The 18,715-nt window shown below is 36.3% G+C and overlaps 1 protein-coding gene across 7 annotated transcripts in view; it reads left to right on the top strand.

Annotated features, from left to right (window-relative positions):
- Window positions 1-18,715, top strand: part of DNM3 (dynamin 3) — a 583,300-nt gene that overhangs the window by 485,392 nt on the left and 79,193 nt on the right. The window contains exon 17 of one of the 7 annotated variants that reach the window (XM_003824661.4): window positions 3,083-3,094. The exons of the other annotated variants lie outside the window; for them this stretch is intronic. Coding sequence (XP_003824709.4) covers window positions 3,083-3,094 — 12 coding nt within the window. The remainder of the gene's footprint in view (window positions 1-3,082; window positions 3,095-18,715) is intronic. 7 annotated transcript variants of the gene reach the window in all.

Below are 18,715 nucleotides of genomic sequence, written 5' to 3'. Positions count from 1 at the left end.
GGGTGGGGGGAGGGGGAGGGATAGCATTGGGAGATATACCTAATGCTAAATGACGAGTTAATGGGTGCAGCACACCAGCATGGCACATGTATACATATGTAACTAACCTGAACATTGTGCACAGGTACCCTAAATCTTAACGTATAATAATAATAAAAAAAAGAAAATGTGGCACATATACACCATGGAATACTATGCAGCCATAAAAAAGGATGAGTTCATGTCGTTTGCAGGGACATGGATGAAGCTGGAAACCTTCATTCTCAGCAAACTAACACAACAACAGAAAACCAAACACTGCATGTTCTTACTCATAAGAGGGAGTTGAACAATAATATTTTTATTATTTAAAATCATTGTGTCCATGAAGCTGTAATTCCCAATTAAGTATTACTTCCCTTCTCTTAGGAAACTATCAATGGGATTTGGGTGTGTGAAGGAGAATTTCCCATCTATTGGCTAAGCAAGCCGAGTTGTTTAAAGGGAGATCTGATGCACTCTGGGGGGATAGGCCAGCCTCCATCGGTTAGTCAGGAGTGAGCAGAAAGGCTGTCGGGAGCTGAGAATTCACAAGCCTGCTCTCAGATGCCCGCCTACTGGTAGGAAGTCTGAAACAATGTCCTGGAAAGAAATTTGGTGCAAATCCAGTTTTGCATATTTACTAAGTCTGACACCTCAGAGTTTTTAAAGAGGTTTTATTAGCTGTATATATAAGTGGTCTTCCCCTATCGTGTATTTTTCTTAAGAGATTAAAAATGATGGCAGGAAGTGAATCACCCTGGAACTTCACTATTCCTTCTGAATTCAGGACTGTCCCAGTCATAACTGATGTTTTTAGGTCGGCTTTGCAGATTGAAACCACTTTACAATGAAGTCCTTTTGAAACTTCAGAAATTCCTCTTGGACAAACTCTGAAAGTGAATTTTTCTCTGTGTCAAATAACAGGAGAAAACGTCTCTGCGTTATTGTAGGAGAAGAAGAGGAATAGCCACAGACCTGCATACATATTTATTAAAGTGCTGATGGCCCCTCATATTCATTTTTTCAGCAGTCTAATAATACAAGACTTAAAATGCTTGGTACTTAGCCCCCAACACATAACTTTGTTCTTAGCATTTTCAGCAAAACTTAGAAGAGCTAAATGGCCAATTCTGAAGAGTCTTAGTTTTTCTTCAATGAAGTGCTTTCAGGGATCTAAACATAAATTGCTGCCACACAGAGTAGTGAAGGGAATTATAAAGCATTTACATTTCACCATTCATGACTGTTACGCCTCTCTCAGAATAGACAGTTGGGAAATGATTGAATGAAACAAGAAATGGCCAAGCCACACCACGTCCTCCGCTTGTGTGTTTCTTGTATTTAAGGATTAAGGCCTCCTACCCTGTGACATCATTGTTGCCACTACAAACAGAACCATCTGCCATCGAGTGGGGAAGCCAGTCATTCCCTAATGTGCAAAAATACTTGGTTGAACTCCTGAAACTTATTTGGTAGATCAAAAGCTGCACTGCTGTGGAATGCAATAAACTCCATCTGTTTGAGGTATTTTCAGCAATATTGCACTACTTGGGAGAACCAGGGTCCCATTATTCTCTAAAATAAGACTTTTATTCCCGGTAAAATTCCCAGTGGGGATCTTTATTGCCTTATTGAACAGTTGGCATCATTTTTAAAAAGGACTCTTTTTTTCCCTTCATTCATTCTTATGCCATTATTTATGTCTCAGATAAGCCAGGGTGTTAACGGTTATATCACGGCAACTCACAATGCCAAGAAACTTCTCTTCACTATTTTATCAGTGTCTTTAAATTTATGTTTTCTTTATTAAATATGATGGTCCCTGGATTAGGCATTTCCCTAGAGTCACGAATTGGCATTGTTTTCCAGAAAACACACTCTCCTGGGATCATTACCTTTCCGCTCTCCAGAAAATATCTGTATATATTATTTCCCCCTCCACATCCTCAACTTAAAACTAAATGCCAAATCTGCAGCCAGACCTGTGACTCCGCCCTGTTCTAGGTCTCCACAGATGCACACACTTTACTCACAGCTCTCTTCCACCCTGTGTCTCAGCGAGAAATTCCTTCTGGGCCCCTTGTGAGAAGAGTTCAGATCTGTTCCCGGCCCATATCCCATCACGTCTCCCCCACAGGATCTGACCTTGTGAGGACTCGGGCTGCCCCGGGAGTAATGAATCACCGTCTTATTTTTTTAGGCCATATGTGAGTTAAATTGTTTGATATAAATCATACTCTTGCAGCTCAGGGTTGAAACAGGAGAGCCATTTGCCCTGCCGCCTGCTGCTGGCGGTTCTGTGTCTTTACCCAGAGTGTCGCTTTTAGAAATGACTACATTTTTGTGACTAACCTTTCCAGACCCATTTCTTGAGTGTGGACTCGTGTTTGTTTTGGCAGCATCCCCACTATACAGTCCTTGCTTCCCATGCCAACCTAAGGCAAAACTCATAATTTACAAAATAAAGGAATGGTCCAGATGGAGGTTGTAACTTGGTCTGCTTACCCTGTCTCCCCAGAACCACCCACTCCTTTCCTCTGCTCTCTTTTCCTTCTTTTTTTTTTTCCACCTTCTTTGAAACCAAGGATGCAGTGTTTGTTTAAAAATGCACTGGCTGATGAAATTTTCCACTGCTTGGCATGTTGGAGGAGGAGCTGTCAGGAAAGGGCAAGCCGGCACACAAAATGCTCTGCCTTTCATGCTAACAGTTCACTTATTACTGATTCAAACCAATTCTTTCTGGCCACATTCCCATACCCCAGGTATTCCAAATAGAAAGAAAGGGGGGAACTGTCCTAAGTTTCTGCTGTTATAAATGTATGATTTCATGTAACCTATGTGGATTCTCTGACTTGTCCATGAGCTCTGGATGCTGTATGTGTATGTATGAGATGTCAGTGAATAGTTAAATCATTTGTTTTGATTTCACTCTAGCAAGAAAAACCTCATCATTTTATTTTTTTTAATATCCAGAGAAAGTAGAAGAAAAAACCCTCATAATTTTAAAATAAATTTCTGTTTAACATATTTCTCTTTCTTTTCCTTGCGGCTACATGCATAGGGGAACAACAAAGTAAGTTATTTGTCCTCTTGCAGCTCTTCTGTCCCCCCAGCCCCTGCTCCGCTCCTGCATGTCTTGACAAGAGTGTTCCTGTGCATGCTGGAATGACTGTCATCTGTTACAGTGCACGAATTATATGGGGTGTGCAAATTTGGGGGAAAATGTGCATTTGCACTACCATAATGGCTGTTCCGTTTTGACTTTTGGGAAGGGAAACATTCTATCCTTCAGGGTCTAATGGCTAGTTCAGAGAGGTTGACATTATAAGGAAAGAGCTCCCACACTAAAAGAAAAGATTTTGAAGATTTAATAATGAGGACTCTTCTGCAGAAGGGGTACAGCAATAGGATGGAATTCAGTGCAGCTGAAGTTTTTGACTAAAAATCAAACCTCTTATGTTAATGTGCAGTTACAAAAACCCCAAACTGGAGTCTTAAATAGCAATATGGCTGGCTTTGTTGACGAAACTGAACTAGATCAGTGTTCTGGCTTTGAAGGTGCCTTAAAATGGATGGAGGAGGGTGGGGTCAACATTTCACTTGGCTTCTGTGCCCTTGATGTCTTCCAGCTGGATGGAAGCAGAAGGGTGTGGGGAATGCAGGGGGTGGCCAAAATGTGTATGATAGCTTTGTGAAACCAGGCAACACACAGGAATGGTGGAAATTATTTTAATGTTATTGTTATAATAGATCAATGAGCAATTTAATAGTTCATGGGGTTGCTAGTTTGTTTAAATTTTAATTCAACTTTTCTAAAAGATTAGAACTATTTCTCACTTATATTAGAAATATAATAGTAATGTAGTTTGAGAAGATGGTCTTATGTTTAGTTGGGCGATTTGTTTTCTTATTTTTTCTATGGAGATATATTAGCGCTTCATCCTACCAGGTGGCCCACTTAAAATGGGCCTCATTGAATACAATAAGAATTGAAAAGAATCTGTTATATAAGAGTTGGCCGGCATATTCAAACCAGCTGGAATTCATCAAAATTTCTGTTCATAAGCCATACATATAGAACGTAAAACAAATGTGGGAAATCTTTTGCAGTTTAATTTGATGGAATGTGCTATTATGGAATAAGTTGACATACATGGTTGGTATTGAAAATGTGTCACTTTATAAATTTATATCTTGATATAACTGCTTATAACCCAAGTAATAATATTTAATAAAGTATTACCAGAAAAGCACAAGACAGGCATTTGTGAAGGAGTAAAGAGGTGAACTCAGCCGACTTATAGTATGATTTTTAAAAACAGCAGGTAACTTTTGAAATTGATTAAAGATTTCTTCCACAAAGTAATGGCTAATATTTATAACTAATTCTACCACTCTTTGAAAAGACATTTGGAAAAAATATAAAAACCAATATTTTTAGTTCTTATACCATAAAATATACTTCAATTATTGAATAGTACGTATGTCGAATCCTGGTCACTTGCATTGCACTGAGTCTCTGTATGAAATTTCTTGTACTGCATTTCTTATTTGTAAGCAAAACAAAACAAAACTTTAAAAAGTACCCTGGACTAATTGTGAGTGTGCTAACAGGGAGCCTGTGCATGCTGAAGACCAGGGAGCCAGCTGCTGACATTTTGGGGGAGGTGCTAACTCTCAGACCACTCAAGAAGCATTTAGGATTTGTCTCTTTCACTAGTGGATTCACCGATGAGTTAAGAACATTTGTAAAATTCACTCCCCACACACACACCAAAAAGAAACCCACTTCTCCTTACCAGAAGCCATCCATTTGTTGTGTCATATTTGATTAAGTTCTTCTGGATCCAAAAAATATTCAGTTTAATACAGTTTACTGATTTTCAAGTCACTAAATACAATGAGAAAATTCAAAAATTTAAAATTACGGCTCATTAAGGGTTTCCCTAGGATGATGCAGAAGGCTCTTCAGGGTCTCCAGCTACCCTCGGTCACCATCTGTATCTGACCACTTGCGCATGTGCTATGAGGACAGCTTTGGGTGCTGCTTAGAGGGCGAGTGTTAGTTGAAGAGTATCAAAGATGCAAGTACTTACTGTTTTGATTTCGAATTAAGGAGTGAGCACTTTGGAGGTGCTAGTATTTATTGCCACATGCCTTATTTTTAATTGTTATGAATAAGTGATAGTTTGTGGAAAATATAATGCTTATACTTTTTAAATATGATCATTATACTGACCATAGACTCTGGCATAAAAAAAAAAACCTCCTCAAATCACAAACAGCACATCTGCATGTTATTTTCCTGTAGCTTAGAATTTCAGTATAAATGGAAAATACTGAAATACAAGTTGTGCTGTCTCCGGAGTATAGATCTGGATTCTTCAAAAGGAGAATATGAGATTCCTTTTTTTCCTCCCATGCTGGAATGCTTGTTCTGAGTTGTCCCCAAGGCAACATACCTGAATTGTTGCCTGCCATATACGTGAGCCAGCTGTAAAGTGTGACTCATTTTAGACTTGCAAAGGCTTATTGTTTATCTAGTGCATGGCATTTTATTATATATGCTATTAACCAGACTCTAGAGCAAATGAAGTCTGCTCAGATTAATGTTTCCTTAGACGAGCAGGACAGATTCATCTTTCCACATACATTAAGAGTAGTGCACACACATGTGCACATATACATATAACCTGGGGTACATGGAACAATCCTGCTATTTGTTTTCTCAAAGACAGCCAAATTGATCTGCTTCATCCATCATTAGACTATATTTAAAGTTTGGGAGCTAATCCTCTGAACTCCAAGAAAACTAACTTCTACAATAGATGTGCATTTACATTCACATTATGAATGCATGATGGAACAAAACATCAAGGTTCACATTCTTCCTGCACAATCATATGTATGTTGTTATTTCTCCTTGAAAAGCAAATTTTCCTTTTGTGAGGAGATCACAGTTGCTCAGGAAAAATTTTCCTTCCAGGCCTGTTACTTATTTTTCCCTTTGAAAATGTTTTCGTGTTGGCATAGTGATTTCCTAAATTGCTCAGGGTAGAGTCTATCTCCTCCTAAGATGGGTTTCCCTGGACCACAGATTCCAAGTCAATGTCTTCATTAGAAAGACCAGAATCCAGGACACCCTGAGTCAGTTCTGGGAATGTGAACAAATATATACAGAAACAGGGAGGTTATTTTGTTTTTTAAACTTGTTTCTTGAGTACAAATGTAAATCAGAATGTTATTTTCAGAATGGAGGCCTTAGGTAAAAAATTAATCTCCATGTTGTGTCTTAGACACAAGCCATTTGATTTCCTTTTTGAATGTGATAGCTTCTCTTGGTGGACAATTTTAGAAATTTCATAGACTTTTAATTTAATTTTTTATTAAATACTTGGCATTTCAGTTAAATATTTTTGATATTAAATTAGGCAAGTTAAAGGTAGAGAAAATCTTAACATGTAAGGAATATAAATATATCAAAAGCCCTAAAAGTTTTTAATGATGTTGGTATAGATACACAAATGAAAACTAAAATGAATCCTAGATTCAGAAATCAATGCTTCAAAAAGTTTTAGGTTACAAGGAAAAGCCACATGTAACCTCGTGCCTTGTGAATCCTTTGTTGCTTTTAAAAAAGAAATTTATAATCACTTAACTTCAGTATTGTTAAACTAAAGGACTCTTATATTTTCCCCCACAGAATTTAAGGCTGACTGTATTGCTTAGAGAGAAGGATCATTTTAAAGGAGAAATAGAACAGAAACATGCTAAAACAGAATTTTAAAATTGCTAATTAAATTCTAGTTAGGTTAAAAGCAAAAATTTTATACATATTGGAGGGCCTTGATAGTTAAGAAAAGAAGAATGAAAGGAAAATTAGATGAATAACTGTTTTTACAACATTTAAGAAACACTTTGTCTAGTGATTTCCTAACACGTTCAGCAAGGCCAGTGGACAAGGTCAGCCTTCATTCGTGGGAAAAGTGGTTATCACTGGGAGTGATTATTTTGGTGATCCATTGGATTCTAGCACTCATTTGCAAAGATAAAATTTACCAAGTCAAATGGCACCAAAGTATATATATTGAAGAGCAAAGATATTAAATCCATATTAATTAGTTATGCCTCTTTACACCAAGCCCTCAACTCCTAAATTATTGTCCTTGGTCATATGTGAGAGAAAATAGATAGCCACTGAAAACTCATCCTCACAATGTGAAAATGTCTTTCTGATGATGCATGTTATAATCATGGTGAATGAAAGGAGCAGAGAGTACAGTGTCATAATGTACATTTTCTTTGTATAACATTAAATGCATGACCAAAAGTCAGAACACTCTAAGCAATTTAGGTATGGTCAGCTCAATTATTTTATTTCAATAATGTGTGTGCTTTCCCTGATTTTCTTAGAAAACTTAAGCCAATACATGCGCTGGGGTCTAAGGAACACCGCCCCCCACCACCTGGTTGACTAAATTTATGCATAACCCAATAAGGACATCATTAGAGTTAAAAGAAAGGATGAAAATTCCCTAGCCTCAAAGTGTTATTTTAGTTCCATGTGAATATAAAAAAAAATTGTCTGTCAATCATTGCATCACCAGTAAACCTTTGCTTCTGTTTTTGGCAAATCAGCCTTAAAAGAGCATTGTTAAAGCCTTATTTTTGAATCCCCTCACTTTAATAGTAAACTGTTGGGAGAAGGAACAGTTTAATTGAGGGTAGAAAACTTCTAGAAGCAAATTGGAATCTACGTTATGTTCCCAAATTTATTGATCATGCTAAATAGACTCTATAGAGAAGCAAGAATAGATCTGCTGCTGCTTAGAAAGCTTATAGTAGATTATAATACAGGGATTTCTTAAGGGTCATTAGGGCTTGTTTATATATTTTTATTTTCTCTGTTGGGTCGAAAATGAAGTGACCTCTCTAGTTAATAGGAAATAATGTTTAGGACTTCATAGCTGTTTCGACATATTTGCTCTCACATATTGTAATGTACACATCCCAATATTGTAGACATCTCCTTTCTGCATGCTTCATGATATTTTTAATGGAACTGGTTTAACACTGCTCCAAAACAAGAGTCGTTCATGCCTGTTTTGAAAGCATAATATCTGGATAATGAAAATGGGGCACATATACACCATGGAATACTATGCAGCCATAAAAAAGAATGAGATCATGTCCTTCACAGCAACATGGATGGAGCTGGAGGCCATTATTCTAAGTGAATTAATGCAGTAACAGAAAACCAAATACCAAATACCAAATACCACAGGTTCTCACTTGTAAGTGGGAGCTGAACATTAAGATCACATGGACACAAAGAAGGGAGCAAGAGACACCGGGGCCTACTTGAGAGTGGAGTGTGAGAGGAGGGCGAGGATCAAAAAATTTCCTATCAGGTACTATGGTTATTACCTGGGTGATGAAATAATCTGCACACCAAACCCTGTGTCATGCAATTAACCTATATAACAAACCTGCATATCTACCCCCTGAGCCTGAAATAAAAGTTAAACAAAAGGAAAACATTTTATCATGAAGTATGAGTTTATTCATTTATTTATTTATTTACTTTTAGAGACAGGGTCTCGCTAAGTTTCCCAGGCTGGTCTTGGACTCCTGGGCTCAAGCAATCCTCCTGCCTCAGCCTCCCAAAGTCCTGGGATTACAGGTGTGACCCATCATGCCTGGCTGATTTTAAAAGTTACCTTGTGATAAGCATTGTTTTGAAATTTAAACCCTTACAGAGTATTTCTATTAAAAATTAAGAATTTGGTTTTTTTTGTTGTTTTTAATGTTAATGTGGTTATGGTACTGTATGGTAAAATCATTCAGAATCATTGCAGTAGGGAGGGTTTTAAAGCCTTCTGTCTATCTTTGGCAGATCAACTGAGCAAAAACCAAGATAAAAAAGGATGTGAATGGTATAAAAAATAAGTGAGATTCAAAAGATATATATGTGCATATTTAAAGGCTATATGAATATTGAATGTCTGGTAAAATACAGAAAACTAGAGCTGTATAGAAAAATTTAAATGTAAAAACCTATCTATTTACAAGTGAAAAAATACATTCCAAAATAGATCCAATGGAAATTAGTATTTAACTTACAGACTATTTGGAATATAATAATAGTGAAAACACTATACAGGATACAACCAATACTATACAAAGAGAAAAATTAATTTGAAAATGAATTATTTGTTTAATGGAAGTCAATAAAATTAGAAGATTGGAAAGAGAGCAACTGCAACCTGATGAAAGAAAGAAATTCATTAAGTAAAAATTAATGAATTAGAAAATCGCAAAAGAAAAACAAGAAAGCTTAAACTACATACAAATTTAAAGCTTTTGTATGAGACAGTAGAGTTAAAAGGCAAAAGACAAACAAGTAAAATACCTGAAGCATATATGACAAAGGATTAAATATTCTCAAAATAGAATTATCCCTATTCAGTTTATTAAAAAAGCTAAAACAAAAAAAGCAAAACAAAGCAAAGAACAATACCTACTAGGAAAAAAGGAAGGGGGCCAAATCAATAGAGCATTTAGAAGCCTTCCCAGCCCCTGCAAAAGGACTAATTAATATAAGACAAAAAGTTTCAATTTCACTAGGAACCAAGAAGTGTAAATTAAAACAGCCAGCCAGACATCATGATTGGGCTTTCAGATTAGGAGATATGAGAAAGAAGGTCGTGTGATAGGTGGTAACGAGGCAGCCATCCTCCTTGTGTACCACACATGTTGCCGACTCTGCATGTAGCCTCCCTGGAGGCCAGCTTGAGACTCTGCATTAAATGCCTTGGTTAGGCGCAAACCTTATGGCTCAGCAATTCCACTCTTCAAAGTTTATTTTTATCAAATGATTCCATAATTGTGCAAAGAAATTTGTTCAAAGATGATTTTGAAACATTATTCATAATTACCAATGTTTTAAAACAGCATCAATATCCATCATAGAAAATTGGTTGAATAGAGTGTGGTATATTGATTCAACAAAATGCTATGAAGCAAAGCATTTTTATCTTTAAAAATATAAAGATATATATATAGAAATTTTCATGATAAATTAACAAAACATTGTGCATGCCATAGGTAGCATAATTCCATTTTACTTAAAAAATTTTACATAGGATGAGATATATACATATATGTTTGCACATAGAAACTACCTATTGTGTACTATGCTCACTACCAGGGTACAAAATACCCATGTAACAAACCTGCATATTTACCCCATGTATCTAAAATAAAAGTTGAAATTTTAAAAATAAAGAAATTCTGGTACAGAATTTACACCAAAATTTTAACAGCATGGGCAATATTAATTTGTGGTCCTGTGTTGTTTTCTCATTTTTATGTGATAACCATCCTTTGTGTAACTTTCAAAAAAAGGTTTTGAAATACACAAAAAAATGAAGAAGAGGAAGATACTTAAATAGAGGATGGTGAGAAAGAAAAGTATAAAATGGTGAAAACAGAATATCTAGGACGAGAAATATGTACCATAAAAGAAATAGATTAAACTTTACAAGAAAATAGATTAACTTTTATATGAATGTCAAAGATACATGTGGAAATTAACTTTAAAGTGGAAACTAAGCATCTGAGACTCTACAAGCTTGACATAATTATGTAATCATGTTTATTATGATTATTTTTGTTGTGATTATACAGATTTTGTTACCTCTTTTCCCTTTACTCTGCCTGTGCAAATATGTTATTTTCCTCACTGAATTGCATATTGTTGAAGGACTATATTAGGAGTCTCCAAATGCTCACATTCCCTCATTCATTGCCTATTGCTTTCAATAGTGTCTTTGTTTCAAATGCTCAAATTCCATGAGATGAAGCCTCCCCATCTTCCTGCCAATCGTTCTTCCTTAAATTCCAGTTTCCTACCTGTCAGCGCTGTTGCCTACTATGACTGTGTTGTGTGTAATATACAAATAATGTATACTGTCTAAGGATTATCAGTGAGCCATTTCATGACCTAATTTCTGGCTCTTGATTTTTCTGCTGTTTTAAAAATCTCATTGAGGTTTAAAGATAACATATAATATTAGGCTAGCAGAATAATTATGTAAAATTTAAATTTAAAAGTCAACTCATTTGCCTTGAACTCATTTATTTATATAATTAAATGTATACTCTTAATGTTGAAAAAGCATGATGACAATTGAAATCCCAAGATCAGAATTAGAGTCCCACTAAGAAATGCTCCCTTTAGGAAAAACAATTTCTTTTGGTTTCAGCCATGAGCAGCACTTAGTATAAGTTTGCTAGGCACCCCACCAGACACCTCCAGTGAAACAAGAGCAGAAAGGCTTAGAGGTATAAAGTGTCTGGTTCCTATGTAGTATATTTAAGCACAAACAGATTAAGGCTGATGGCAGTAAAAGCCAGTGACTTAATCTGACTCTAAAGAATAAACAGAGTTTAGAAAGAAATTAAAATTGAAGAGAACATTTTGAATACGTATGACAGAAAAAAGTTACTATTTTACTATTGTCAAAGTTTGATGAGTTCTTACAAATTAATAAGGAAAGAAAAAACAGGGAAGTGGTGTTTAGGTGGAAAGTCAGAAGGCTGCTGTGTCAGTTCAGGGGAGAGATGATGATGGCTTGGGTTAGGGTCATAGCAGTAGAAATAGTGAGAAGCAGTTGGATTCAGGGTATATTTTGTAGAGCCAATCTTTTGAATTACTGATGGATTTGATATGAAAAAATGAGAGAAAGGGCAAAATAAAAAAAAAAGCTTATTGAGTCTTAGACAATGGGTACATGTTAGTGCCATTTAATAATGTAAGGAAAGGAGAAAGTGGAATGGAACATTTAGTTTTAACCATGCTAAAGTTTGAGATGCCTAGTACACATGAGTTTCTAGTCAGGATAGAGTAAGTTATAATGCTGTAACAAACAACTCCTCAAATCTCAGTAGCTTCAAACTACAAGATTTATTTCTTGCTCAAGCTGCATATTCATCTGAACATTCATCATCAAGTTGGCTGGGGCTCCTCTTTTTTTACTTTTTTCTGGAGATGGAGTCTCACTCTGTCACTGAGGCTGGAGTGCAGTAGTGTGATTTCAGCTCACTGCAACCTCTGCCTTCTGAGGTAAAGCAATTCTCCTGCCCCAGCATCCTGAGTAGCTGGGACTACAGGTGCATGCTGCCACATCCAGCTAATGTTTTGTATTTTAGTACAGATGGGGTTTCACTGTGTTGTCCAGGCTGGTCTCGAACTCCTGAGCTCAGGCAGTCGCCCACCTTGGCCTCCCAAAGTGCTAGGATTATAGGCATAAGCCACCATGCCCGGCCAGCTGGGGCTTTTCTCTTTGTTATTCTCACTGCAGGACCTAGGATTATTGCCTATCATCACTATGGCAGACAAAATGAATGAGTAGAGAATCACACACTGGCTATTAATGCTTCACACTGAAAGTAACATGTTATTTCCACACTCCTTTCATTGTCTAAGGCAAGCCACATGGTTACACCTAAATTCAAATGGACAGGAAGTACAATCCTGCTAAGTGCCTTGAAGGAGAACCAGATATTTGGATGACTCTCACTATCCAAATGGCAACATCTTCTAGGCAGTTACATATGTAAATCTAGAGTTCAGGGAAGATGTTTGCAGACAGAGATTTAGAAGTTATTACGTATTTAAAATCTTGGCACCTAGGAAGAAAGTGCAGAAACCAAAAACAGAGAGCTGAGGACAAAATATCTATACTTTAAGAATATATTAGAAGAGGAGAAACCAGCAAAATAGACTGAAAAAGAACAGGAGTGTGTGTGTATGTGTGGTGTGTACAAGTGTTTCTGTATTTATATGAGCATATAAACAAGCATAAAAATGGGTTTGAAGAATTAGGGATTCTTGTGAATTTTTTAGACATTCATTTGTTAATTTATTTGTTACTGCATTCATGTATTATTAACTTGAAATCTAATAAGTTAAGACAAAACTGTTACACTAAAAGTGTGTGTGGGAAGGTGGTGGGGGGGGGAGCAGTAACATTTAAGTAGACTGAACAAGTGAGTATAAGGCACTTGTAGGAAGCTAGAAGACCAGGTGAGCATATGCCTAGACCCAGTTAGTAATGATTATAATTGCATACAAGCCATACATCTGCATATTAAAATTAAGCAATCTGAATAGATGGAGCAGGCAGACAAATATCCCAGAACAAAACCCAAAATAAGTCACTTATTTAGGACCCTATTTTTTAAAGAAACTATAAGCAAAGAGAACTAGCACATTTTAACTTAAAACTGTAGTTGTTTCTAAAGCATTTTCATTTTGTTTATCATGCCTCAACTTGATGCATATTATCTTAATCCAGAGGTAAAAAGGAATTTTTTAAATTATTGGAATATGCAGAATCTAGTAAACAAAGTTGTAAAAAGAAAACAATAATATTTAAATAAGGGTTCAGAAAATATATTCAGTTGCATCCCAACTAACTGAGTTATCCCTAAAATAGAAAAGGCTAATATTATTTAGGGATATCTAATTGTGAAACAAAAGGATATTAAAGACCAGCTTCGCATAATGACAACACACATTCTTCAACATAAAATATTATTGACTATGAATTGAAGAAAAGTTCTCATTGAGACATTTTAATTTTCTTCTTTGACGCAATTAGCCATTAGTCTCATAAATTTTCTCATTTTATATTACAAGGGCTTTAAAGAGAGTTGGTGACACTTCTAGGGATTAGGTCAAAAATAAAATCTTAACTAAAGATCAAAGAGCAAAATAGAGGCTTAAGAAAGGATCAGCTTTTCGAAATAGTTCTGTCACCACAATTAATCCCCCAATTAAGAAACTGAAAAAATACACAGATTCACCTTGACTTATAATGCAGTTACTTCCCAACAAACCTATCATAAATAGGAGAGTGTACTGAATGGATACCACTTTTATACTATCTTAAAGTCAAAAAATTTAAGTGGAGCCATCATAAATTGGAGACTGTCTATATATTGTTTCCACATAGACCAGTGATTCTCAACCAGGGGTGATTTTTCTCTCCAGGGAACTTTTGGTAATGTCTGAAGACATTTTTGATTGTCAGAATGGGAAGTTACAACTGGCATTTAGTGGGTTGAAGCCAGAGGTGCCGCTCAACATCCTATGATGCACAGGACATCCTCTACAACAAAGAATTATCCCCTCAAATGTGTTAATAGTGTCAAAAATGATAAACCCTGATCTCACTTAAAATAAGTATACAAGATACTCCTATACCCAAACAGCCTATAAAGATTTGGACCTGTGTCCTTCATTAACGGAGCCCAATTCACTTAGGATTGGATGAAGAAGGGGAATCTGTTCAGCCTGCAGACTCTGGCTACATGCAGTCCACACTTTCCATCATGTTTCAGCAGTAACTGCTTCATATGAAAAATATATTCCCTGCCCTTTGATTTGCTGGTTTGCTTTAGGAAGTATGACAATAACCGAACAGATTTTCATACTTGGGCTTGCCTACTTGGTCAAGGACTGTGCGTGTTACAAAGAATTGCCTTAACCCACACTTTTTTGTGAACATATGTCTTTCACTAAATAAAAAAAACTAATTTTTATAAATTTGGGTAACTTTTATGTGCTTCCTCTAAAAGCCTGTTTCAAAATTGGAATTCCACAAAAACAGAAAAAAGTAAAATATTTCTGTATTTGAGCAAGAGAACAAGATACAAAAATAGACTCAGTAAGGAACAGTTAAAATCTGAGTCTTTATCAAGAAAAACTTTTCTAATTTTCCAACCTTAAAATCATAATTCTTTCCTTTCCATGTGGCCCAATAACTTGACTCATGGATTGTCAAGCAGAAACTTTTTTGACCAGGGTATGCAATGTATTGTCTGCCAATCAAGATTTTTTTAAAGTCACTTTTATACAGATAAGACAGTTGAAGCTAGACCCAAAGATTCAGCTATCCACATCAATTTGCTCAGCCCATTTAGAGGTAGAGTTTTTTGGGGATAAAAGCATAAACTTTTACACTTTGATTTTCTTCAAATATGACAAAATTACTGAAATCAATGATAGAAGCCAAGTCTTATGAAAGCTATTAAAAATTTTACATTTCCAATTCATGTGAAGTGCTGAGAGGGTTATAATTATGATGAATTATAGAAGTATAAAAAAGCATAAAATGTGTAATATTATTTATAGAATACAAGACACATGCTTTCATATGTTCATTGCAGCACTATTCACAAATAGAAAGAAGATATGGAACCAACCTAGGTGCCTATCAATGGCATACCACATTTTCTTTGTCCATATATGCCATGGAATACCATGTGGCCATAAAAAAGAGTGACATCATGTCCTTTGCAGCAACGTGGATCAGCTGGAGGCTATCATCCTAATCAAATTAACACAGAAACAGAAAACCAAATACCACATGTTCTCACTTATAAGTGGGAGCTAAACACTGAGTACACATGGATATACAGAAGACAACAGTAGACACTGGGGACTACTGGAGAGGGGAGGGAAAGAGGGGACGTGGACTGAAAAATTACTTGTTGGGTACTATGCTCAGTACCTGGGTGACAGGATCATTTGGACCCCAAACCTCAGCATCACATAATATACTCATGTAACAAACCTGCATGTTTACCCCCTGAATCCAAAATAAAAGTTGAAGTCAAAAAGTCAAAAAAAGAAGGGAAAGAGAATACAAATATCACATCTGAGAGTGGTAAACATCCACGTTTTAGCTTGAATTTAGCAATGTCTAAAGACATATTTGATTGTCACAGCTGGGTTGGGGGTGCTACTATCTAGTGGGTATAGGCCAGAGATGCTGCTAAACACCCTATAAGGCACAGGACAGCCCCCCACACAAAGAATGATCCGTCTAAAATGTCAGTAGTACTGCTGTTGAGAATCTCCATTTTAGAGAGAAAGAGCATGAAGCTTAGCAAAGTTAGCAAACTGGCCAAAGGTCACACATCTAATAAGTGAACGCATCAGGATTTGATTAAACCCAGGGTTAAGTCTAGCGTTAATGCACTTTCTAATGTTTATACTCAATTTCAATCTAATTTATTATTGTATACAAATTTAGAATAAACATCTTTATGCATAATTTCTCATCTACATTTCTGATTATTTCCTTAGGGTAGATTTATAGAAGAGAAAAGTGTCACAGGAAATACACAATTAAAGGTTTTCTATAATTATAATTTGTATATATAAATTTTATAATTTATATATTACATTTTTAAAAATTATTACTACAAATTATAAAGTTTTGATTCATGTCATCAGTTTACTTTCCTTAAATCTGGAGCTGGTTCACATTCCTGATATCTTACCTAACCACAGCCTACAATGACTACTATTGTTTTCTTTTACCTTCTTATTTAATCCTTGGCAGTTTGATCGTGTCTTTACCTTTAAAAAAAAAAAAAAGTCCCTCCTCTCAGATAGTCTTCTTTAACTGCAACTGCACACCTATTGACTCTAATTAGAGGGATAAGGGAATGCAGAGTTTTAAAGTGCCAGTCAGAGCTCAAATCCCAGCTCTGCTGCTAACTAGTTGGGTGACTTTGTGCAAGTGACTCTGATCCTCTCTCCTCATTCATTAAATGGAGCTTGATGACAATCTACCTCACGAGGACTAAATGAGTTAATATTTGTGAAATATGTAGAATAGTGCAAGGAACAAACTTAATTCTCAAAATGTATTGGCTATCTTCCAATGTATCGGCTATCATTATTTTTTGTACTTGCATGATGTTTTCATCTTTGTCAAAGTGCCTTCTGTGACTCTGGAACCAATAGTTTTTCTGACTCCCAATATTATCCTCATTCTCCAAATATCACCCCTTTTCCAAGCTTACCATTTACCAAGGACTTTACTATTTAATAAGGCCCTGATAGGCATCATTAGGGCCACCTATTGCTGAGTTATTTATGGCCTGGCTTTTACATTCAGAATTTGTTCGTGGCCTGGCATCTTATTCCAGTCTTCCCTAAACACTGTATTTTCATATACCCTACTACTAAACCAGTTCCACAGAGATTACAGATTACACATCTCAGTCGTTCTCTGCTGTTATATTTTCTTAGATGAACATTCTCTATAGCAGTGCTTCCCAAAGTATGCTCAGACTATTTAAAAAGAAGAGAAGAAGATTCCATTATCCAAAACATTTAAGTTACATTGTGTTCTGCATCTCCCTTCTGGTGATACACAAAGTATATTAGCATTTTAAAGTATTTGAGAAAAACAGGGATAAAGAAACATGTAAAAGTTTTTAACACCGTAATTCCTGAATTTATTTGATCAAATAACACACTTTTTAAGAAAATCACACCTGTCACCATCTTGTAGAATAGTATCAATGTTCAGTTGGGAACACTGTTGAAGAATAGGGAAGAGACCATGAGTGTCCACTAGCTCAAGTTTTCTCAAAGTGGGCCATCTGCCTTGCATCAGACATAGCCAAGTTGCTAATTAAAAATGCAAACTCCTGGGCTAATCCCAAGTCTTCTGAATTGGAATATCTGGGAATATGGCTTGGGAGTATTCATTTTATTTTATTTTATTTTATTTTTATTTTATTTTATTTTATTATTTTGAGACAGAGTCTGGCTCTTGTCCTCTAGGCTGGAGTGCAATGGTGCAATCTTGGCTCACTGCAACCTCCACCTCCCGGGTTCAAGCGATTCTCACGCCTCAGCCTCCCAAGTAGCTGGGACTACAGGTGCCCGCCACCAAGCCCGGCTGATTTTTGTATTTTTAGTAGAGACGGGGTTTCATCATGTTGGCCAGGCTGGTCTCGAACTCCTGACCTGGTGATCCACCTGCCTCAGCCTCCCAAAGTTCTGGGATTACAGGCGTGAGCCACCGCACCCGACCTGGGAGTATTCATTTTAAACAAACTGCCAGAGTAATTTTGATAACCTCTAAAGTTTTGAAATTACTGTGCTAGGTACTAACAGCAGCCAGAGTGTAAATTACAAAGCTATGACTATTTTCCTTCTGTTACCATTGAGGAGAATTTTTAAACCCATAGCCTTTGATTTTACTGTGAAGCACGTTGATGTAATAGTGAGAATCATGCCCTAAGTCTGGGTTTACCAGAAATTCAGCTTTCGAATCACATCCTTCCCAAGTCCCTGTCAGCTGTGAGCAATAGCAAATCATTTTACCAGTAGCTTAGGAGCCTGTGAATGGATTCTGTTCACAGCTTTAACACTGATGGTGGGGAGTCATTCCATCTCCTCATTGAAAATGACTGTTGGCAATCCCCAGGCTGGAAGGATGATCTAGAGAAGCCTAGTGCATTTCTCTGTGGCACAGGATCAGAGCAGCCACAGCCCACCAGGTGCGCCCTGAGAGCTCATACTAACTCACTCTTTTCTGTATATTAGTTTGTTCAAACAAGTCATTACCATATCTCTTTGTACTTTTCTGCTAAGTAGCTCTGAAAACTTTCAGGGAGTTTTTCAGATGAACCTAAGTGTATAATCAATCCTTCATTATGGTTTTAAATCCAGAATGAAAGTGCATCTGAACTTGACACACGTAAATAGTAGAAAGTTTGTTTGTGCAGGTGTATAGTTTTAGTTTTCTTTCTTTTAACATTCTTGCTTTTTAGAATTACTCTGCTAAATAATATTAACTTGTTCAAAGGTGTATTCACC

Source organism: Pan paniscus, chromosome 1, assembly GCF_029289425.2.
Source record: "Pan paniscus chromosome 1, NHGRI_mPanPan1-v2.0_pri, whole genome shotgun sequence".
Classification (NCBI taxonomy): Eukaryota; Metazoa; Chordata; class Mammalia; order Primates; family Hominidae; genus Pan; species Pan paniscus.
This window is presented reverse-complemented; position numbering and strand designations above follow the sequence as displayed.